The sequence below is a fragment of the Neophocaena asiaeorientalis genome, unplaced genomic scaffold, assembly GCF_003031525.2.
Source record: "Neophocaena asiaeorientalis asiaeorientalis breed wild unplaced genomic scaffold, Neophocaena_asiaeorientalis_V1.1 scaffold547, whole genome shotgun sequence".
NCBI classification, from domain to species: Eukaryota; Metazoa; Chordata; class Mammalia; order Artiodactyla; family Phocoenidae; genus Neophocaena; species Neophocaena asiaeorientalis.
The window spans coordinates 967,556-992,169 of NW_020185330.1; the positions used below are offsets into that span (position 1 = coordinate 967,556).

Sequence of the window (24,614 nt, forward strand, 5' to 3'; positions counted from 1 at the left end):
GCCAACCTGTACCATAGTCTCCAGGTACAGAGTCTGCTGCCTCTAAAAACATGAATTGAGATGGGCTAAAGGAAAAAACCTTTCCCCGGGGACCTTGCTTTAGAAACAGCCTTCTTGCTCACATTCTGACTTAATCTAAGTCTCCTCCAACCGGGGATGTGGTGCTTAATTCTCTAGAATTGTTGTGAGGATTAAATAGGATAATTCTTTAAAGTGCTTGGCCCAGTTCCTGACACATGGCAATCCTTTGATTTATAAGCTAATTTCATTTTTAGTCTGAGTTCCTGGTCCTCTGCTGAAAAAACAGAGCTTTAAGCCTGGAAAATCGAGTTCTGGGAAATGGGAAACACTCAAAGATGTGGAGGGGAGATAGGAGGAGGGGAAAGTCACTTGGAAGGCTCCTGTTTGGTTTTGTTTACAAATTCGTCACCTTAGCCCGCATGGTGGTGGTGTCTGGCTGTCTGCATCCTCTGGGCCCCGTAAGCTCCCTGAGGCTCCCTGGGGAGGATACCTTCCCATGCCTCCTTCCCTGCTCCCCTCCCTCTTGCTATGCTCACCAGTGCCTCCTGGACTCCTGGATCATTCCACAGCCTCCATCCTATGCAAGCCCTTCCATTCCTAAGCCTATGTGCACATACCCTACCCTACACCCTGCCTATTCCCCCAACTTGCTCTCCATCTCTCCATTTTATTCCCATCTCTCCATTTTATTCTCCATCTCTAACCTCTACACTGCTCCTCAAAAATGAGCAAAGGCAAGTGAGGAAACCACGACATTGTGACACCCAAAAGAAACCTTTGTGACGTCTCCAGTTGTTGAAACACATGATTGGGAAAAAAGTGAGCGAACAAGATGAATTCCACCCCTGATGCCCTGGGCCTTGAAAGTATTGAGGGAAAAGCAACGAGCTTCACAAATAAATCCCTTATGGATTTTAAATGTCCCTAGTGGCTGGAGAACCAAAAGGAAACTCGCATTTGCTGAGGAGTAGAGATTGCACTGTGCTATTTTGGGATTTTCAAGTCAAAATGGCCAACTGGTATTAGAGGATAATGCCTGACAAAAATACAACCCTGAAAGCTAGCAGGCTATTTTACAATTCCTATTTGATTCACAGTGTAGCCACTGTTCATACACTTACTAGTGTTCTGACTCTGAAAGCCCTTCACAGGAAAGGATATTAAATGTCCTCCCTATATAGAATCTAATCCATTTGATGATCATGTACTTACTTGTTGCAGAATAAATTAGAGTGGGGATCAAAAAATGAATGGGAGAATGACCAAGCTCAAACTTGGGTTGTGTGTCTGAACAGTTAACAAAGACATTTTCCCAGGTGACTAATTGTAGAAACTCTGAAGAATTCTCAATTGGAATAGTTTGGAATTAGTCCTCTAATCTAAAAGCAACTGCTAACCAATCACCTGTGCTAGGGCTAACGGACAAATGAGAATAATAAAGATATCAAGTGACTGGGAAACTAAACCTCTAATTTGTTTTCTAGACCTAGAAATTGTTTGTTTTATTGCCAACGTAATCCTAACCTGGAAATATACAAAACAAATAAATCAAACCCCCTCAGCACCTACTGCAAATATCAAAATGTAGTTCAGAGAAACACACAGTTGTAATTAAAATGAAAGGCCATAGAGAAACCTGCCTGGATCCACACTTTAAAAACACCATTAAAGGATGAAAAGAATGGAATCCTCCACAATTAACCTACAGTCTCTAAGGCAAAGATCCCTCAATCAAAACATTTCTTTATCTTTGTGCCACAGAAATAAGGGGTTGTGTATTGATCCCCAACACTAAATGACAAGAAAATGTATGGTTTCTTAACAGAAAAGTTCCTCCTGAAAGAAATTAAAATACCGGATGTATTTTTAGAAAAAGAAAACCCATCTGATGGTTATAACAGGCCTGTCCCTCATTTTGGGGGATGGGGAACAAGTCTTATCAGTTGAAAATAATAAAATGTCTTCTGTTATTATTCACGGGCTGGAATTGGTGGGATAATTAGGACATTCTTCCATCAATCTCTAACACAAAAGCTCTGTGATTATTCTAGGGGTTTCTGTTGTTTGTAATTTTTTTTTCCTCACTGGCAGATATAACTCAGCATAATCTCATTCCACCAGTGCATTGCAAGAAAGAGACTATGCTCTTTTTTTAAATGAACATGGACTAAGCATCCATAAAGCATAATAACGCTAATGAGAATTATGAGCACTTACACTTATTCATCACTGGGAAGGTAATAGGGATCATAAGACATAAGTATAAAAGCCCAGTGTGTTGAACCTTTTCTTATGGAGTACTTTCTTTGAGCAGATTTTTCATTCATGGTTCTATGGCTATTTTTTCGGTGTCCTTTCTCACTGAGGGTACTGTGGACCTTTTGAACAGCATGATTCATTGTTGCCTGGCATTCTGCAGGGCATTCGAGTTCCTGCCTCTGCTCGCTAAATGTCAGTAGCCCCCTAGTTATTGTCATAACTCAGTCCACCCCCGTACATTTCCAAATGGCTCCTATTGGGTGATATCTCCCCTGGCTGAGAACTACTGCCGGTGGTTCTAGTGTGGGGCTTGGAGAATAAATTGAACCCCATTTGGAATTTCCAGAGAGTAGACTTTAGAATTTTAAAATGAGATATTGGCTGTAGGATTCTGAAAGAATTAATCTGCAGCATTATACCTCCTGATTCAAATTCAGAGATGTATAACCACTCATAGTCTGTGCCATAACTTGGTTGTCAGTTTGGGCCACTGCAAAGGTAAACTCCAGTGCATCACAAAGCAGGCTAAAGACTAGGCTGATGGGGTGAGGGGGAGTGGTGTCCATAAATTAATCACCCTTTCTTATTAACTAAAAGGGGTTTTTTTTGTTTGTTTATTTTTAAGAGGGTTGTATCTGTATATGTGTATATTTTAAAGCTTTGTCTACATGATCTTTTCAGAGAATTTTACTTTTTCTTTTAGCTATTTCAGTTGTCAGTATATTTAAACCATTTCCTTCCCTCTTAGAAAAATAATTTCAGCCCAATTTGGGTTACATGTAAAATGAAACAGAAACATTAGCAAAGAGTATCTGTGCTTGCCTGTTGAAACAGCCTGTGCATCTAACAGGATTCTGTCAACACTTTATCTTGGCCCCATTATGTTCACAAGGTACAGTGCCCTCTCCTCAACAGCACTTCTTACTGCATGCAATTACTCTCAACTCAGGCAACTCAGGTAGGGGCGGAAGGCAAAAGGTTTCCTCTTCCCCATTAAGAATCAGTGGTCTAGCATTTCTATACACTAATGATAAACAAGCTGGAAAGGAAATTAAGAACACAATTCCATTTCCGATATCATGAAAAAGAATAAAATACTTAGGAATTAACTAAGGAGGTAAAAGAATTGTACAATAAAAACTCCAAAACATTGCTGAAAGAAATTTAAGAAGACATAAATAAACAGAAAGACATCCCATGTTCATAGATTGGAAGAATTAATATTGTTAAAATATCAGTATTACTCAAAGCAATCTACAGATTCAATGTAATCTGTATTAAAATTCCAGCAATAATTTTTGCAGAAATAGAAAAATCCATCCTAAAATTTGTGTAGAAGGTCAAGGGCCCTGAATAGCCAAAAAGAATCTTGAAAAAGAACAAGTTGGAGGACTCACACTTCATAATTTCAAAACCCACTACAAAGCTACCGTAATAAAAAATTATGATACAGGCATAAAGATAGACATAGACCAATGGAATAGAGTAGAGAGCCCAGAAATAAACCCTCGCATATATAGTCAAATGATTTTCAACAACAGTGATGAGACCATTCAATAGAGAATGAACAATCTTTTCAACAACTGGTGCTGGGAAAACTAGATATCCACATGCAATAATAATAATAATAAAAATAGAGTTGGACCCTTACCTCACACCATACACAAAAATTAACTCAAAATGGATCAAAGACATAAACATAAGAGCTAAAACTATAAAACTCTTAGAAGAAAATGTAACGGAGGAAAACATTTTGCTATAATTACCTGCATTTCTAACAAAGATAACCACAATAAGACTAACTTGTTCACAAATTAAGTCTAATTTCAATAAACTTGGCCTGATTATTTAGTGATTAACCATAGAGACTCTTTCAAAGTTTGCTTTGCTGGAACTTTTTATAAGAAATCTCAGATTAAACTCTTAAAAGCCTCTCTAGGCTAGGAAGCGAAGCAGAGAATTTGCTGTCAGACTTTGCTTGCAGTAACTATAGATTTGGATGCATTTTTCTCTTTTTGAAATCAGCAAAATATCCTAAGGCTCCCAGACCTGCCAGGAGGTGACGTTCCTTACTCACCTGGTAAGGCTGCCAGGAACCCTGTAAACAGGGTTGGCTGATTTTTCCAAGGCGTTTTATTGGCTCCATAAAGTCAGCTTTAGTTCCTTAAAGCTTTCTGGTCATATTTGAGTCTATGTTTGTCTCTCTCAAATACAACATTCCAGTCAAAGCCTTGGACCAATGTTTCCAATTGTGTCCTGTTACAAGGAAAACAGATTCTTATTGAACTTATGCAAATAATTATATTGCCATGAAAATAAGAATACTCATTGAGAGTTTCTTAATTCCTGAGGGACAAAGTAGGGAGAAAAAGTAAATGTTTCATCTTTGTCCACAGAGGTATAATTTACCAAATTGCTCTAAGTCACGGGTAGCTTAAGAGAAAAGGGAAATTTTTTTCCTGAAATCTGGAAAAACAAAACATTAAAGAACCAGCAGTGTTTCAAATGAAAAGTCATAAAAATTATAATCATCCTCTTCAGTTCATTCAGTTCCATGTATAATAATGAATTCTTGTCGATCTTGGTCTTTTGTTAGCAGTTTTGTGAATCCAGTTTTCCTTAGAGTTCTATAAATCCTTACCCAGTTCAGTGGTATGATCTAAAAGTTATCAGAAGTCTGTATTCCACAGTACTTCTCAGAGTCCTTTCCATGAATTTCTCCGAAGATGAAACACATTTGCAAAAGTCATCAAAGTAAAACAATAAGTATAAATGACAAAAGACTTTAAAATGTCCAGGGTTAAAGATCTAATGAAAGCTCATTACCATGCTATTAACAAGGAAATTTAGTTATTTCTGTGACATACATTCTAAGATAATAACTAGTAATAACATTATACCTGGACATATCAGATTTCTAGGAATTTCATATAATTTCTGGAACACTTATATACCTATACAAGTATAACATAAAGCAGGCCTGTATTAACTTATAATTTGACAATGCTTCCCATGCAATTTAACATATCAAATAAGCCTAATTAGTTAAACATCTCCTTTTTTTTTTTATAAGCAGAGAGAACAAACCTTTTGAGATGTTCCAGGGAACCTCTGGAAAATCCCAAGTTACTTCCAGATCAAAAGACTTCATTTAGAATTTGATTTGGGGAAGTTTGTCAAAAATATCAAAGGGTTTGGACACTTGACTAAATAAGATCACAGATAATTATGAAACAATAATTATTTAATTAAAATGATAAAAGATTTTAAAGGCAAATACAGAAGGTTACATAGTTTTAAGCAGAATTTAGCTCTTATTATTAAGGCTCACTTAGGTTATCAAAGACCTGATAAAGACAACATGAAGCACAGAAAATTATTTTAGTAAAACATAAAATCTTTGCTTCCTAGGCAGATTACTTACAAGTAAAGAAAAACCTTTCACAATCTCTTATCAGGAGCAGACCAAGAGTTCAATAAAACTTGCTCCTTTAAGCAGAAAATTAAACTTTAGTTTTACATAAGCACACTGTTGATATTAAAGCTTATTTTTAAACCCTTATATTAACAATTAATTCATTTTAGCCAACTCCATTACCCAAGGTAAAATTCTCTCTTTCTCTCTCACTTCCCAACTTTCTATTTTCATTTTGCTTGTCCTTTGTTTCTCTTTTTCCCATTGTGAAATAACAAGCCTTACTTTAAGATAAAGTTATCTTCATTTCCCTTAAGAAAAATGCATCTTCATACCTCATACCTTTTTTTTTTAACATATTTATTGGAGTATAATTGCTTTACAATGGCGTGTTAGTTTCTGCTTTATAGCAAAGTGAATCAGTTATACATATACATATGTTCCCATATCTCTTACACTAGCGTATAAGAAAGACAGAGATTTCCGTGCATTAATTTTGTATCCTGCAGCTTTACCGGATTCATTAATTACCTCTAGTAGTTTTCTGGTAGCATCTTTAGGATTCTCTATGTAGAGTATCATGTCATCTGCAAACAGTGACAGCTTTACTTCTTCTTTTATGATTTGGATTCCTTTTATTTCCTTTTCTTCTCTGATTGCTGTGGCTAAAACTTCCAAAACTATGTTGAATAAGAGTGGTGAGAGTGGGCAACCTTGTCTTGTTCCTGATCTTAGTGGACACGGTTTCAGATTTTCACCATTGAGGACAATGTTGGCTGTGGATTTGTCATATATGGCCTTTATTATGTTGAGGAAAGTTCCCTCTATGCCTACTTTCTGGAGGGTTTTAACACGGCTCAGAATAAAAGGGAGAAAAAAGAGAAAGAGGATAAAATAAAATAAAGTTATTAAAATAAAAAAAAATTATTAAGAAGAAAATTTTAAAAAGTGAAAACAAACAAAAAACAGACGGACAGAACCCTAGGACAAATGGTGACAGCAAATCTATACAGACAAAATCTCACACAGAAGCATACACATACACACTCACAAAAAGAGGAAAAGGGGAAAAAATCATCTATCTTGCTCCCAAAGTCCACCTCCTCAATTTGGGATGATTCGTTGTCTATTCAGGTATTCCACAGATGCAGGGTACATCAAATTGATTGTGAAGATTTAATCTGCTGCTCCTGAGGCTGCTGGGAGACTTTTCCCTTTCTCTGCTTTGTTCGCAGGGCTCCCGGGGTTCAGCTTTGGATTTGACCCCGCCTCTGCGTGTAGGTCGCCTGAGGGCGTCTGTTCTTTGCTCAGACAGGACAGGGTTAAAGGAACTGCTGATTCGGGGGCTCTGGCTCACTCAGGCCAGGGGGAGGGAAGGGTACGGATGAGGGGCGAGCCTGCGGCGGCAGAGGCCAGCGGGATGTTGCACCAGCCTGAGGCACGCTGTGCGTTCTCCCGGGGAAGTTTTCCCTGGATCCCAGGACCCTGGCAGTGGTGGGCTGTGCAGACTCCCAGGAGGGGCGGTGGGGATAGTGACCTGTGCTCGCACACAGGCTTCTTGGTGGTGGCAGCAGCAGCCTTAGCATCTCATGCCCATCTCTGGGGTCCGCGCTGATAGCTGTGGGTCGCGCCATCTCTGGAGCTCCTTTAAGCAGCACTCTTAATCCCCTCTCCTCGCGCACCAGGAAACAAAGAGGCAAGAAAAAGTCTTTTGCCTTTTCGGCAGGTCCAGACGTTTTCCCGGACTCCCTTCTGGCTAGCCGTGGTGCACTAGCCCCCTTCAGGCTGTGTTCACGCCACCAGCCCCAGTCCTCTCCCTGGGATCCGAGCAAAGCCTGAGCCTCAGCTCCCAGCCCCTCCCGCCCTGGCGGGTGAGCAGACAAGCCTCTTGGGCTGGTGAGTGTTGGTCGGCACCGACCCTCTGTGCGGGAATCTCTCCGCTTTGCCCTCCGCCCCCGGGTGGCTGTGCTCTCCTCCGTGGTGCCGAAGCGTCCCCACTCCGCCACCCGCAGTCTCCGCCCTCAAAGGGGCTTCCTAGTTTGTGGAAACCTTTCCTCCTTCGCAGCTCCCTCGCACTGGTGCAGGGCCCATCCCTATTCTTTTGTCTCTGTTTATTCTTTTTTCTTTTGCCCTACCCAGGTACGTGGGGAGTTTTTGCCTTTTGGGAGGTCTGAGGTCTTCTGCCAGCGTTCAGTGGGTGTTCTATAGGAGTTGTTCCACATGTAGATGCATTTCTGATGTATCTGTGGGGAGGAAGGTGATCTCCGCATCCTACTCTTCTGCCATCTTCTCCTGAATCCCCATCATACCTTTTTTAACCCTAAACACAACCTACTTTTCTTACACAGAAATGTTTTTCTTATTATTTTTAGTAGTTCCAATTGCGTTTATTAATTAGAATTTTTAATTTGTAGAAACCTTAATTTCTAGTAAAAACCAAGAAGTAAGCAGTTGTGAATTGTACATTATACCAGCATTCTTGGATTGGCAGATTTATGAATACATTTTATAATTTCTAAAAGCATATGTTTCTTTGTATTGTAGCCTTTCAATGTGGTACATAATATTTACTAATAGACCCAAATATCTTTAGTTTCTCTGTAATCAGAAACCAAAAGTGGATAAACACATGTTCAATAATTAATGTCTCTGTGTCTTATTTGGAAATTATCTAGATATTCCATAAATTTCTATCATTTAATTTAACTTAGCAAAACTCTAAGGGTATAAGTTACCAAAGGGAGTTGGGAAACTATTTAAGTATATATCATAAAACATAATTATTATTGAAAAGTTCACTTAAAAATTTTTAGCCCACTTACATTTATTTAATTCACTTGTTCCCAACAGTCATATCTAGATCACTCATGAAAATTTCCTAAGACTTCAAAGTGGCCAGCCATCATTTTAAGTTATTTTTCTTGTTTACAAATTTTGCAATAGAGATAACATGAGCTTTCTTGACTAGTAAACCCAGGTAGAATAAAAGTTGCATGTCTGCATTATATTTAATGCTGATAACTCTGAAGACATGTCTATTTTAACGAACTTAAACTAGCATTTATTTAGCAAAGGGTATCCCACATCACATGAACTTGAAAAACATTTGAGTTAGTTTCTATGTTTCTGAGTTTTAGGAATGCTTAATTCATAAGAGCTTAAGTTTAAGCCAGTTAAATAGAGCTCATTTACAAAATTATTTTGGCAATACCATACAGAGGTAGAAAAATATCACATATACATAACATAGATTTATAGACATATGTAAACATACAGACAGACCCAGAGACTTTATAGCTTTTGTTCTAAAACTTTAGCCATGAATCAGGTACAATAAAATAACACTCACTAGCTTATAAATAACAGTTGAATTCAAATTATATCTCTGTAGGACAGAACAAGTTAAGCTTATTCTCTTAAATGGCTAAAGCTTTTTACTAATGTTTGTGCAGGAGACTTTTAAGATTTGTGTTTGTCCTTGACAAGTAATCTTACGAATGCTGTGGACTAGATTTAGGCAAGTGAGTTTATAGTAGTTTGTATTTTTAAAAGCCTCCCCCCTCCTTTTTTTATCTTGTGTCTCAGGCAATTGTGAGCAGTGTTCTATTTACCTCTTGAGCTGTTTGCTTTATAAATACATGATAAGATTTACATCTTCAACGGACAGGGAAAGAATGTAGGAGTTTGGGAGTATATCTATTATCAAAAGTCTAAGGTAATTACTATTTAATTTTTTCCTTCTTTTTCTTAAGTCAGGACAATTGTACTTCCAGTGTCTTGATTTTTTAATTATATCTGCAAATACCTGAAGGCAAATGGGAAAAGGTCTGAGTGGACTTTGAGCTGCTCTCAGAGCTATGCTTTTGTTTTTCTGAAGATTCAAGTTGCAAATCAAGTATTGTTGATTATAGTTCCTTTTTTTCTCCTGCAATCTGTCTTCAAAGAATTGGGTAGCTGCTTCCATCATAATGCTTAGAGGTTGACTAGTTCACCCAGGCACACTATTTTGAATTTGCCTTTTTAAATTTAGGAGAAAATTTCATATTAAGGAAGAAATTATAAGATTTCTGTATTCTGCAGCTTCAGGGCTTAATGCAGTATGCCTTTGAAAAGTCTGTACAAAGCATTTTATAAAGGCCTTTGGATGTTCTCCTTTTTCTGAGTGTACAATTTAACCTTAGACCAATTCACCTTGGGCGGGAAAGCCTCTACCTTTGCATATCATATATAATATTTAATATATAATATAATGTAATATTTGCTAAACATCAGCCTCCAGCTGGTCCATTTCCTGACCATTTTATAGGAGGGCCTGGGAGAAATTCTGGTCATCTGTTTCCTCTGGGAGAAGGGCTGTAAATGGCCAATACCCTTTTAAATACATCTTTAAATTTGGTAGGATCTTCTGAAAGTGGAGGTAAAGGGCTTTGTCATTTAAAAGGTCTGTTGCTTTCCAGGGGATATGAATTCTTTGTGGTGTTGGGTGGAGGGGTCCAGGGTACATCTACAAAGGACGTTGTATAGAAAGACCTGAAGCTGGCAGAGCCTGATTATGGAGCCCTGGAAAGTAGGAGGAGTTGTAAGGAATAGCAAAGAAAGCCTTACTCTCCATCCTGGATACGTCTGTTAAATTTACTTCCTGGCTTTCGGCATTTGCATGAGTAACCTGTATACTTGAGGCCTAGAGCTCAGAGTGCTCTCTATAAATCTTTTAGGGAATGGGAAGTTAAAACAGGCAGCTGGGTGTTTAAGGGGAAGGTGGAGGAGTTTGGGGAGCTAAGGGAATTTACTGAGGAGATGGGGCCAGATTTTTTTAAGGGGGAATTTATGTTGGATGTGGTCTTTAATTTTTTTTATAAGTCAAATGTCTGTTCTTTCATCTTGTTAAGAGGGTCTCTAAGGCTAGACATTATATTCCTTTGTGTTCTCTTTTTTTTTTTTTTTTTTTTTTTTTTTAGTACAAGCTCATAGGCCTACCCACTCCGCGGCATGTGGTATCTTCCCGGACCGGGGCACAAACCCGTGTCCCCTGCATCGGCAGGCGGACTCTCAACCACTATGCCACCAGGGAAGCCCTTGTGTTCTCTTTTTAATTTGGTCTTTCCATAGGTACCAGTAAGACAGTCGTTTAGAAATAGAGCGCTCTTAAAAAATCTCTTTCTTTCAAATATTGCCAGTTCAAAGGATTCTTTGGCCACTGATGAGGAGGACCTTACATTAATCTCAATAGAGACTCAAACCAGTAAGTCTTTTTACTGTTTAACCATGGATGCAAGAGGCATCACAAAGGACAGTACAAAAGACATAGTCCTCAGAAGATCCAGAAACTTCATTCCAGATTTAACCTAAGAAAGCAAAGACCGTTGTTGTCATAGGTAGTAAGAACGGTATAGTGCAAATAGTGTGTCTGGTCTCTCACAAGAGCATGAGGCCACTCTAGTCACAGACCTACTAATCTATGACACCAGGCAGGCATTAATAGAATGAGACTTTTCCAGCACTAGCAAGACAACGAAGGCTGAGATGACAAAGGCCCCTTATGACAAACTTCCCTGAAAGCTGGCACAGTTGGACAAAGAGAACATTGCTTGTGACTTCATGTCTTGGAATCCAGTCTATTCAACTGGCCACCAAGTGCAAGCTATTACTTGCATTCTCCGGCTAGCAGAAACCAGAGAATATTCTTACTGGTTTCTCACTGCTCATAGAGTTATGCTTTCAGGACATAGAACAAGATGAAAGGAAAACTTCACCCAGTTTTTACATTAGAGGACCCAGAGCAAAGTTTGTCTAAATAGCTCCCAGTCTCTTGAGAACCGTGAACTCACCGGTGTGTGAAACCAGATCAGACAACAGGCTTCTAGAACCTATGCCTGTGTTCTGCCCTATGGTTTTTCTCCTTATGAGAAATGACACAAAAGGCAGAGAAAAAGGAAAACAATAACCATCTCTGGGAGAAAAAGAATAAATAGATAACAAGAGTACTCACAACATATCTTTACAAGTCACCATATCCAAGGAACTAATTCATAAACATATTTTCTCCTACTAATCTGAATTTAGAAAAAGAAAAGGATTCTTACCATTCTCACTTCTATGAGACCTTGCAGGCAGAGACCTGGGAGACTGATTTGGTACGAATTCTTTCCTTCTGCCAGCACCCACCAGAGCTCCCAGGGTCTCTCAGCTGCCACAGCCCGAGAGTGAACAGTGTACAGGCAGGGCAGAGCCCTACTTTTGGCACCAAAACTGGAGAGGAGGAAAACTTTCCCCTTCCTCCATTCTTGATTCTTTGGCTTGTCTAATAATTAAATTGACATAAGATTAACAGGAGAGGGCTTCCCTGGTGGCGCAGTGGTTGAGAGTCCGCCTGCCGATTCAGGGGACACGGGTTCGTGTCCCGGTCCAGGAAGATCCCACATGCCGCAGAGCGGCTGAGCCCGTGAGCCGTGGAGGCTGAGCCTGCGCGTCCGGAGCCTGTGCTCCGCAACGGGAGAGGCCACGACAGTGAGAGGCCCGCGTACCGCAAAAAAAAAAAAAAAAAGATTAATAGGAGAAAAACAAATTTAATTTTGTACATATACATGAGCCCATAAAGAAATGAGACTCAAAGAAGTGACCAAAGCAGGCAGCTTTTATACCTTTTAGACAGGGAAACAATACGTTTGTGAAGAATCAACAAGATGAATGGACCTGGGCTTGGGATAGCAAATTACTGAAGAAGTAACAAGGTTTGTCGATACAGCCTTCTGGGCTCTGAATTTCCTGTCTCTGGCAATAAGGATGCCTTCTACCTTCCTGGTAGAGGGAGGGTGCCTTCACACAGGAGATTATTTCCTGCTTTCAGGGGGACAAATAGAGTGAGGGTATTCTTCTTGCACTGGCTATTTTCTTAACTAACTTCAATTCAAAATAACCAGTATGCCATAGTGACATATCTTAGAGTGGCATATTCTTTTCTCCTTCAAAATAATGGAGCATAACATTCACAACTTTAGTTTTGGCAGTGATTTCCCGGCTCTAACACCAAAGGCATAGGCAACCAAAGGAAAAAATAGAAAAATTTGACTTCATGAAAATTAAAAACTTTTATGCATCAAAGTACACTATCAACAGAGTGACAAGGCAATCCATGGAATGAGAGAAAATATTTGCAAACCATATATCTGATTAGAGATTGGTATCCAGAATATATAGAAAATTCCTAAAACTCAACAAAAACAAACCTGATTTTAAAAGGCTTGAATAGACGTTTCTCCAAAAAAAGATATCCAAATGGCCAATGAACACATGAAAAGTCGTATCACTACTCATTTGGGAAATGCAAATTGAACTATAATGAGGTACCCCCTCACACCCATTAGGATGGCTACTATTTTAAAAAAAGAAAAAAAAAAAGAATGTGTTTATGAGGATGAAGAGAAACTGGAACCTTGTGCACTTTTAGTGATAATGTAAAATGGTACAGCTGCTACGGAAAACAGTATTGCTGTCCCTCAAAAAATTAAAAATAGACTTACCCTATATGATCCAACAACTCCATTTCTGGGTATATACTCAAAAGAACTGAAAGCAGAGTCTTGAAGAGATATGTGTACTCCCATATTCACAGCAGCATTACTCACAGTAGCTAGAACGTGAAAGCATCCCAAGTGTCCATCAACAGATGAATTGATAAAATATGGTGTATACATAGAATGTAATATTATTCAGCCTTAAAAAGGAAGGAAATTCTGACACATGCTACAACATGAATGAACCTTGAGGACATTATGCTAAGTGAAACAGGACAGTCATGTAAAGACAAACACTGTATGATTCCACTTCTGTGAGGTACCTAGAGTAATCAAAATCATAGAGACGGAAAGTAGAATGGTGGTTTCCCAGGCTGGGGGAGAAAGGAATGGGTGTTATTGTTTAATGGGTACAGAGTTTCAGATTTGTAAGATGAAAAGAGGTGTGTGTGTGTGTGTGTGTGTGTGTGTGAGTGTGTGTGATGCATTGTCCAAATGCTTCAAGCTTAGAAGATAAGCTAACTTTTTCTTATTTACCATAGTCACTTTTTAGGAAAATACATACTTCAGTAGGGCTCCAGGACCCAATCCCAGTGTGTGGAGGGGGGCAGTTCCCTTCACACCAATAAACAATCCTCTGACACCAGTTGAATGTCCTACAGTTTAACTTAATTCTTTAATTCTGACACTGCCTACCCAGGGATAGCATCAGGTTCCACAGGTTAAGGGTTTATCTTACAAGACTGCCTTCTCCTCCCCCTACCCACGAACACAATTCAGGCCCCCCATTGCAAGCCCAGGTTGTTACCTGTACTTCTGACTGACTGGCTATAAATCAGAGATTCCCATGACCTCTTCCTTGGTTTTGATTAATTTACTATTACAGAACTCAGAGAAACATTTTACATACTAGGTTACCAGTTTATTATAAAGGAATGTAACTCAGGAACAACCAGATGGAAGAGATGCAAAGGGCAAGGTATGGATCAAGGGTTCAGAGCTCCCATACCCTCTCTGGGTGGGCCACTCTTCCAGCATCTCCACGTGTTCACCAACCTGGAAGCTCTCCAAACCGTGTCCTTTTGGGTTTTTATGGAGCCTTCTTTACATAGTTGTGATTAATTAGATTTAATGGCCACTGGCAACTGATTCAACCTTCAGCCCTTTTTTCCTTCCAGGAGGTTGGGGTTGGGGGTGAGTTCTGAAAGTTTCAACCCTCTAATCACATGGTTGGTTCTCGTGGCAAACAGCTCCCCCATCCTCAGGTTGCCTAAGGGCTTTCCAAAAGTCACCTCATTAACAAAAGACCTTTATTGGTCTTACCACGGGAGATTCCAAGGGTTTTAGGAGCTCTGTGCCAAGAATAGGTCAAAGACCAAATATATATTTCTTATAAATCTCAATATCACATACTTCTTTGGAACACTGGTCTAGGACTGTACAGTTCTTTCAGTTTTCAGGAGGGGGATTTCTTCATTGCTTTTACAGGAAAGCAGCCGGATGTGAAAAAGAGGAAAATGCACTAAGTGATTCTGAAAGTGGCCCTAGATTTTGTTGGGTCATATGGTGAAAGAAAAACATACAGGATCTTCCTAAAGTTAGAAGCACAAACCAAAGCCTTTGTCTACGTTTTTTTCTTAAGTCCATTTAGGTTTTATTTGTTCTCTCCCCAGCATTTCTAATCTTACATCCTGCCCCATCCCTCTTCTTTACCACCTCAGCATCCCACCTTTCCACTTTCCTTCTCTACCTGCACAGAAGTCTCCTTCCATCGTAGGTAGAATAAAGGCCCCCAAAGATGTCCATGTCCCCATACCTGGAACCTGCAGAGTGTTATATTACATGGCAAAGGGAATTAAGGTTGCTAATCAGTTGACCTAAAGATACAGAGATTATCCTGTATTATCAGAGTGGACCCAGTGTGGTTACAATGGTTCCTAATAGTGGCAGAAGGAGGCAGAGGAGAGTCAGAGAGAGAGGTGACTACCGAAGAGGTTAGAGTGATGTAGTGTGAGAAGGAGTCAACTCACCTTTGTTGGTTTTGAAGATGAAGAAAAAAGCCAAGAGCCCAGGAATGCCGGCAACCTTTAGAAGCTATGGGAGGAAAGGAGACGTTTTCCTTTAGACCTCCAGAAGGAATGAAGCCCTGCCAATATCTTGACTTTAGCCCAGTGGGATCTCTTTCAGACTTCTAACCTGCAGAACTTTTAAGATACATTTATATTCTTTAAGCTACTAAATTTGTAGTAAGGTGTTACAGCAGCAATAGAAAACTCATACACTTTCCATCTCAGCCTCCTCGGGACAGCTACAGCTTTTTCCAGGGAACATTAACAGGCATTAGGACATAGACTTTCCTGGATACTCAAATAAAAATAATGGGTTATTTAATCAGTTAATGGCAGACCTGTGAGCCAACAGTAGAGAAACCCTTAATAATAGCGGTGTAAACAAGATAGGTGCTTATTTCTCTTCACATAGATGGCAGCCAGTTCACAGCTGGCATGGTGTCTCTACAGTATCAGTAAGGACCCAGATCCTTCCTGCTCCTCCTGGAGTGTAGCCCAGGTGTTCAAGATGGAGCTCTGTGGTCAATATGACTACCTTCTAGGCCAGTAACAGGAAGAAGGGGAGGCAAAGGGCACATCCCTTCCCTTCACGACACTTCTGCTTATGTCTCATTGGCCAAACTTAGTCATATCAGCACACCAAGCTGCAAAGGAGCCTGAGAATGCATCTTTCAGCAAAATGTCCCCAAATAAAATTCAAGGTTCTTGTGGTCTCTGTTAAAAAGAAAAAAAAAATTGTTATCACTAATGAAGAAGAGGAAAAGGGGTATTGGGAGCAAGCAGTGGTCTCTGCTACAGGTTACTGTGTTATCTGGTTTAGATTCAAGGGCAGAAGAATAGCTGACCAGACTCTGAGAGCTCCCTCAGGCCCAATGAGGATTTGGAAATTCTGTGATAGTCTGTATTCTAGTGTGATAAATTCTAGTTTGGAGGAAACATGAACTTTACAGAACAGTGTCCAGAGGCCTGTAGACCAGGGCTCCTTCCACTTTGGATCACTGGAAGAGTTAGGCTACTCTACTGGATAAGTCAATACTCCATCTTGGCCCTGTGAAGTTTTGCAAGGCTGGTGGATGTCCATTTGATTTGGGGGCACATAATTTCCCTGTGGGGCTAAGATGATTAGGTCCCTAACCATGCTGATGAAATCGCAGTTGTTGTTAAAGCTTCCTTTTTTGTTTGTTTGTTTTTGCATGCAGGATCCCTCCCTTGATCTTCAAGCATTTGAAAGTAGAGTTCAGAGATCTTTGTGGCTTCAAAATTCTTTCAGTCTTCCTTCCCATTTTATTGTCTCCAAACCCTTTGAAAATAAATTGAGGGAACAGTTTACTGTCCTCCAATTTATACTACAAATGTTGTTGGGCTGGCTTTTGCAGTATTCTTTATAAAATAACACTATCCATGAAGGGACCTCTTCGTTTACAGAGAGTTAAATGTCAAAAAATAAGAACCAAAGAAGATAATTTATAGACTTTTGCTTTTTTGGTAATTAAAATAAAAATCATTTCTTGATTTTCATGGATATGTAAAAACCTATGTACTGAACTTATTATGGGTTATTTTTCTTTCTGTAGGTTTTCTATGTGTCCTCTTTCCTTTTTGAGATAGTAGCCTGATCCTACTTTATCCCTAGATAAAAATATTCCCCAAAGCTAGTAGAAGTCACGGTTTTTAATATAATATCTTCGGAACAAGATATGACTGGTGGTGACTGAAGCAGTGTTTAATGTTTCTCATTTCTTGGGTCGTGCACTCTAGTTAAATTGCAGCTCTTAGACACTCCTTCACTATTGGGTGTCAGTGACCTCAAGGGGCAAATTTACATTGACGGTCCTGAAACAGTATATGGCACCTTGACATGGAGCAAGACCTGATGAGAATGTGGGGGAAATGGGTACTGAAAATAAATAAGATACTTTCTGAGATGAGCAACAAGAATACAGTGAGATGGTGGGTCAAGAAATAATTAGAAGAGAAATGAAATTGGGATAGGACTTGAAGGGATTGGGGGACAAGGATGGGAGTGGGTCTGGTAGAGCCAGAGACAAAGAAACCATCTCACCATCTACATAGGTACAGAACTCCACTCTCTAAACATTTATGTTCCATTCCATATTCATAAAAGTATTAAGTCTGTTGTACTTAATTTAGAATACCACTGGTCTACTCATCGATGCAAGTAACAATTTAGACATAGCAACGCCTACCCCTTGACATTATAGTTTGTTCCTGAAGAATTATGAGTAAAGTAATTGGTTGTGAATCAAGCCATATTTCAAATAGACTGTGCCGGATAAATAACACAGAAAAGCCACAAGTCCTGTTGCAGTGTCTCTGCAGTATAATAGACTGAGGTACTTACAGTTAACCAGAGAGTCAGCATTTGAGCCCATCAAGAGAACATTGTAAGCATAGTGTTCTTAGTCCTTAGGGATTATATAATTTGCCATTCCTGCCTCTGCTCACCTTTCATTCCTCATCCTCTGAGGGCACTTAACACAGTATCTAACAATAGCAGTACCCAGTAAATAACAACAGTCATTATGCATACTGTCACCCTTACCATTTTGAACTTATTTCATAAATTGACATAAATTTAATAACTTGCTTTCTTAATGTGGCAGCATATCTTATCTGATTTGATTTGATGAACTTTCTTCTTTTTTTTTTTTCCCCAAAGAAGGATGGAAGGGCAGACGTAGGGAGTTGGAAAAGCAAACCTCATCTTCTGGCCTGCCTGCCATGCAGACTCAGTGCTGGATTGGGGATGTAGATGGCTGGAGGAGCCTGGCCTGACTATAGCCATTTTGAGGGGATCCCCCAGCTATGATGAATCTGCACATTTGGCAGCTGGAGAATTCTCTGATGCATTTTTCCTCCTTGTTTTCTTTCCCAGTGTGTCTGAAAAACCCACCCAGCATTCCAATGGCCAGCAACAACACCGCCAGCATAGCTCAAGCCAGGAAACTGGTAGAACAGCTGAAGATGGAAGCCAATATCGATAGGATAAAGGTAAGGATGGCGTAACCCACACAGCTCAGCTAGCCTTTACTGTCAGGAGCATGACTTGCAGCCATGTGTCATTTGGCTACTTTTCTATGGAGAGTGATGAAACCAGTGATGGTGGAAGAGAAACTTAATGGTTAGGCAGAAGTTCATTTTTCTAATGTGTCTTTGCCTCCTCTGGATTTCTCCAGAATAAAATGGTAGTATAAATTAAAACTGGTTCTCTCTGTGGACATCAAAACAAAACTTAGGCTCATGGCTGAATTCTAGTCAAGGGATTTGGAAAACCCATAAAACATAGAAATCTACCAATTCATTTCTCTGACCTTGTAAAGAGCCCCTTCTCACTTGGGTTTAATTTTTTCTGTCCTTATGTTGGTTCTAATTTTTAGTGTCTATCTTCATGTCTAATCCTTCTGTCCACCACTGCCTGTTATTTTTTTTCTTCTTTATACCTTACTGGAGTTTTTTTTCTTCAGAACGCAAAAACCACTTGTGGTCTCCCTGAGAAGTCAAACAGCATAGAGGTTTCATGGAACTTAATACTCCACTTCTTTCTTTCTCTCACTCCCCAGATCTAACCTGACAGCTTTGCCTTAAGTTGGACCTAACATATTAAGCCAGGACTATAAACCTTTTGTTGGCAGATTTTCAGTGTAAATTAACCCACACAGATAGCTACTGTAGGTTAGTAAAGTAAATTTATGTCAACTATCAAAGCTTCACTTTCCCAGAAGACCTGAGCATTTTATGAAATGGAACTCAGCAACATATCTCATTTTACTAAAATTAGAACATTCTTTCAGATGCCTTTTTTAAACTGGAAGATTCGTCCATACCTGACTTAGCAATCTGAACAATCCAGCCATCCTTTGGAATGTGATTCTAAAACAAGGGTCAATAAATTATGGCTCATGAGCCAAGTCCAGCCCACTGACTGTTTTTCTCAATAAAGCTTTGTTAGAACACAGCCCTACCCATTCATTTACATACTGTCTGTGGCTACTTTCACACTACAGCAGGGTAGAGTAGTTGCAGCAGAGACCCTGTGACCCACAAAGCCTAAAATTTTTACTCTTTGGCCTTTTAGAGAAAAACTTTGCTGACCACTGGTGTATAGCAGTGGTTCTCAGCCCACCTGTATATTCATATCACCCAGGGAATTTTATAAAAGGACCAATTCTAAGACCACACTGTAGACCAATTAAATTAGAGTCTATTAGGGTATGATTCAGGCAGCAGTATTTCTTTTAATTATCAGTTAATTCCAATGTATAGTTAAGGTTGGGAACCATGGTCCTATAGGAAGGGGTTTGCTCCTTACAACTCCCATCAGGTCTGGGCTAGAGCATGAAGGGAGAGCTGGTCTTCCTCCATAAGTAAACTGAGCAAATTTCCATCTATCCTGAATCTGCTTTGTAAAATTCAAGTCCTGGTAATGGACCACAAAATGTAAACAGCTTCTTTCTTGCAATAACTTTAATTCTTTATTTATGAATATGATAAAGGGTCTTCACCATCTGTCTTGTGCTTTTTTTACCTTCCTCTTCTCCTTTTTTGCCTCTTCTTTTTTTATTTCCTTTCTTAAAAAAAGTATAACATGGCAAGTGCGCACAGTACCTGCTGAGAGAAGTGAGGTGTCCCAAAGATTGTGGCACCAAAAAGAGTCATTCGGTTCTTTGTTTGTTTTTGGTTCTGCCCATGGACCTTCTGGAAAATGCCACCTTGCCTTTTGGCGTGGCCCAACGAAGAAAAAAGTGTTTGAAAAGCACTGCAGTGTTTGGCATTTTCTGTTACTACTCAGCATCCCCAGGCCCACATCCTGAAGGAGGGTGTGATGGTGTTGGTGGTGATGAAAAGCTGACAGTGGGAAGAACAGGACAAAACCAAACCTTTTCAGCCATAGGTCAGACCTTCATCACCTCTCACCTGAATTACTGATTGAAAGGTGCTCTTAGCTGATCTTTGCAATCCTGTCTCAACCCCATCTCCATCCCTGCTGTTGCTTACTCTCCATGTGGCCACAGACAGCTTTCTACAAGAAAACCTCATTAGGTTCCTCTCTTACTGAAGATCTTTTCACGATTCCCATCACCTGGAAAATGAAATTCAAACTCTATAGCAAAGCCCCTGCCCCACTTTTCGGCTTCATCCCCTTTCTCTCACCCACATACTATATTGAACCATTTTTAATTCCCTTGATGGCAATTTCAAATGCCTTTAACATTCACTCTCCTCCTCTCTACGTTTCTGCTTTACCAATTCCATGACTCCTTGAAGACTCAGTCATTATATGCTTTAAGACACTTTCCCAAACCTTCATCATTAGGTTGGATTTTTGCTATTTTTCGGTTATTCATTTATTCCTTTAATCAATAAATATTTTATTGAGAGTGTTCTAAATCGCCAGGCCTTGTCAGATCTCTGTAGATCTAGCTCTATAGAGGTATAGAGCTAGATGAAAAAGAAGACACGATTCTTGCTCTCAAGGATCTCCTAGTCTGGTAAGAGGTTGCCCAAAAAATGAACAAGACCTATTATTAACACAAATAAGATATCCAAAAAGCATAATTACCAAATACCATGAGAAAGGAGTCCACACCACACCCTGATTCCCTTTGAATACTGCTTCTGAAGACACCAAATAAATCACTATCTGTTTTAGAGCGACAAAGCATTAGCCTAATGAGCTGAACAATGAGTGACTGCCTTCCTACATGATCGTCACTTTCATATCTCTGAATTCCTCTTGACGTCATTAGACCTGAAATTGTTGGAAATGCAGTGGCAGCCTGTATCTCAGCATTTGTTCTGCGCATCAGAGCCAGGCAGGCATGCTGTGGTGAAGTGTCAGATTATTTTTAGTTTAGCTCTTGGGTAAAACTGCGACTGTGTTGACACTGTTGGCAGCTAGCTGGTTTAGGACTTGCCCTTTGGAGTCCCTTCCAGGCTTCTGAGTGGTCAGGCTTCTCCACCTACTTTTGGTACATGATCCCGTCAGCAAGAAGGGGCTTCTCTCTGAAGATCTCAGGTTTCTGATTTTCCAATTAGAGTAGTGACCTCTTCAAGCTATAAAGGTGGCAGTGGCTTTATGTCCATCTGGCAGAGCCTAGTACAGCTGAGGCAACAAGGAACAAGGAAAAGGAGGGCCTTCCCTGGTAGTCCAGTGGGTAAGACTCTGTGCTCCCAGTGCAGGGGGCCCAGGGTCTATCCCTGGTTAGGGAACTAGATCCTGCATGCATGCCGCAACTAAGAGTCCGCATGTCACAACTAAGAAGTCTGCAGCTAAAGATCCCATGTGTCACAAGTAAGACTCGGTGCAGCCAAAATAAATAAATAAATAATTTTTTTAAAAAAAGGAACAAGGAAAAGGGGACACAGCTGACACTGGAGCTGTCAAAAGTCCCTTAAGCAGGGGGTGGCCTTATCCCTCCTGTGGCCTCCAGAATAACCTGGAGAGGCCCTACCTTGAGAGGGTCTGAATAACATATTCATTTTTAAACCTTCTTGTTTCCTATCCCTTTGCATCACAGATCCTGAGAGATTTGGACTAATGAACCCATTATCTGTTCATAAGCCTCAGGCATATATAAATGATACTCCCAGCCTCTCTGTGTTTCTTTGTTAGCATTTCATTCAAGGAGAAAAAGGAAAGAGAAACCAAAGAAAGCTGAGAAGGGCTCTGGGGAAAGGAGCAGAGAGAGGTTGTGGAAACTGTGACACTCAGATGTACAAAACAACAAGGTACACTGCTGTCGAGCAAAGGCCAGTGAAAGAAAGCTTGTCCTGAGAGCGCAAGTTGAGAGAGCATGTGTAAAAGCAAAGGACAGTAGGACTTCAGTTAAATCGATTTATTCATCATTATGTTAGGACTCTGGGTTTCTAATAATAGAAACCTAACCCAAGCTGACTTAAGCAGAAAGAAGGGATGGATTATAAAAGATACAGGGTGTCTCAGAATCTAAGAGCAGAAATGTAGTTGATTAAGCAGGGGGAGTGAGAGCTGGAAGGCCAGCGGGAACTGCAAGTGCTCTGTGATATGCCTCTGTTTCTCCCTGTATAGCTGCCTCTTTCTTTTCCTGAGAGGAATAGATTTCTCAGCTGCCTGTTCCATATGGCAGACACAAGGTGGCTGCCCAGGGCTCTGAGGCTCACATGTCATACTTTCAGCTCCACGAAGAAAGAGATAGATTCACGTCAACCCTTTTAATCTCACTCCCATATTCCTAGAGTGGTATATTTGTTCTACCAAGGATGAGCCATGCAGCTTCAGTCAACTGACGCTAGAATTGAACCACGTTGCACAAACATGGCTCCTAGGAACCAACCCACCCATATGGTTGGGAAGGGAACAGATAGTTAAGGAGGGGTGAGAATCATTGTAAGCTAGAAGAACGCCCTTTAACAGAGGGTGTTGTTGACATCATGAATAATGTAGATGTAAGTGCAAAAGAAAGCCAAGGCCAGGAGCCTGGGTGAAATGATTGCTTCTTATCTAGTTGGATGCTCTTTAAATTGCACATAAAAATGTCAAATTTATTTCTCATTTCTCCCAAATGGTTCCAATAGACCTTTCCAACTGGCTCTTCTCACTATCTCAAGAATATGCTATGCAGATTCCCATCTCTCTAGTTATTCTGGATCCCTCACTGAGAACGCCCTTCCTCTTATTCTTTTCCTATGTCCTATAGAACTAATGTTTGTGTCCCTCCCAAAATTCATATGTTAAAATCCTAACACCCAATGGAATAGTATTTGGAGGTGGGGCCTTTGGGAAGTGATTGGGTCATGAAGGCAGAGCCCTCTGGAATGTAATTAGTGCCCTTATAAAGACTCAGAGAACTCCCTTGCCCCGTCTACCATGTGAGGTTACAGCAAGAACACGGGCATCTATGAACCAGGAAGCAAGACCCTCAACAGACACTAAACCTGCTGGCACCTTGATCTTAGACGTTACATCCTCCAGAGCTCTGAGAAATCAATTTCTGTTGTTTACAATCCACCCATTTTTGGTATTTTATTACAGCAGCCCAGCTAGACTAGGGCATTATCCAAGTCTTACTCCTCTCTTACAGGTCAGCTTAAATCCCCACTTGTTCATGAATCTCCTTTTCCATTCTGATCCTACTTACTAGTCAATGCACTAAATAATTTTACCTTCATCAGATAATTTTTCAAACTAGACTACACAGTCCTCAATGTCAAAGACCTTGTTGTCTAATTCTTGGTGATGAGATATGCAGGCAGTCAGAAAACATTTTTGTTAGTGGATAGCTTTAAGTTCACAGACTAAGAGTGTCATATAACAAGACATTAGGAACTATATTTTGCAAGACATTTCCAATTACATTTATAGTTTGGGAAATTCCAAGCATGATGTCACTGGCCAAATGAAACTCATTGTAACAGGATAAAATTCAGTGAAATACCAAAAAGAAGGGCATAATTGATCATTTTAAGACAGGTAAATTGTTTCATGTCAAATGTATGATTATAAGCAGCCAGCATTTATAGTATACCTTCTTTCGAAAACAGTTCAACATAAAAAGAACAGACCGATTTTCATAACTGACAAATATGTTTAATTATGGAACCAAATATAAACGTTTCTAATAAGTAAGTCATCTTTCTGACAATTGACTCATAATACATTGGAACTGAACTTCAGGGAAAGCTGTAGTGAGAAACAAGCCAGGTAGACATCATGCTTCATTCTAGAGAGTGGACAGACATCTTAGATTTGGGACTTTTCAAATACTTTTCCAGCATTTGAATTGAAAGTTTTAACATCTCTTCCCTAAAATTCTTGCATTCAACTTATTAGAAACAAGTAAGATTCAACCTTCCTTATAGGCCAATTGAGAGTATTTTCAGGGTTAATAAAATAGGTATAGTATGTCTAGGACTTATAGAGGAAAAGGCTGTGTTCAAAGATATCCAGTCCTAATTCATTTGATTTGCTGAAAGTGGAGCAAAAAATTTAATTTGAACCCAGGCATACATTAATAATTGAGCATGAAACTTCATTTTTATGAGGGTTGATATAATTTTTAAAATTCAGTAGATATTTGTTAAGCACCAAGTATATTCTTAGCCTTGTGCATTATACCTAGGAGCTAGAGAAGCAGTACTGTTAAAGCTTGATTATTCAAAATCCCTAGGAAATGTAGTTTTCTGAATAGACTAGTTTTCAGGCCACATAAAGTTCTCCCTTCTTAAAAAATATAACTATTTTGGATGATAATTTTGAATGTCTTTCCTTTATTGAGATTTATCAATTAAATATCATGTACTTTTCTTTTTTTTTTTTTTTTTTTTTTTTTTGGTACG

The 24,614-nt window shown here is 39.7% G+C and overlaps 1 protein-coding gene across 3 annotated transcripts in view; it reads left to right on the plus strand.

The window, feature by feature from the left end:
• GNG2 (G protein subunit gamma 2) overlaps positions 1-24,614 on the plus strand; it is a 131,389-nt gene that overhangs the window by 86,199 nt on the left and 20,576 nt on the right. For all 3 annotated transcript variants that reach the window (XM_024734729.1, XM_024734728.1, XM_024734730.1), the window contains one exon: positions 18,175-18,290. In XM_024734729.1, the coding sequence (XP_024590497.1) occupies positions 18,204-18,290 (87 nt within the window). In that variant the 5' untranslated portion in view covers positions 18,175-18,203. The remainder of the gene's footprint in view (positions 1-18,174; positions 18,291-24,614) is intronic.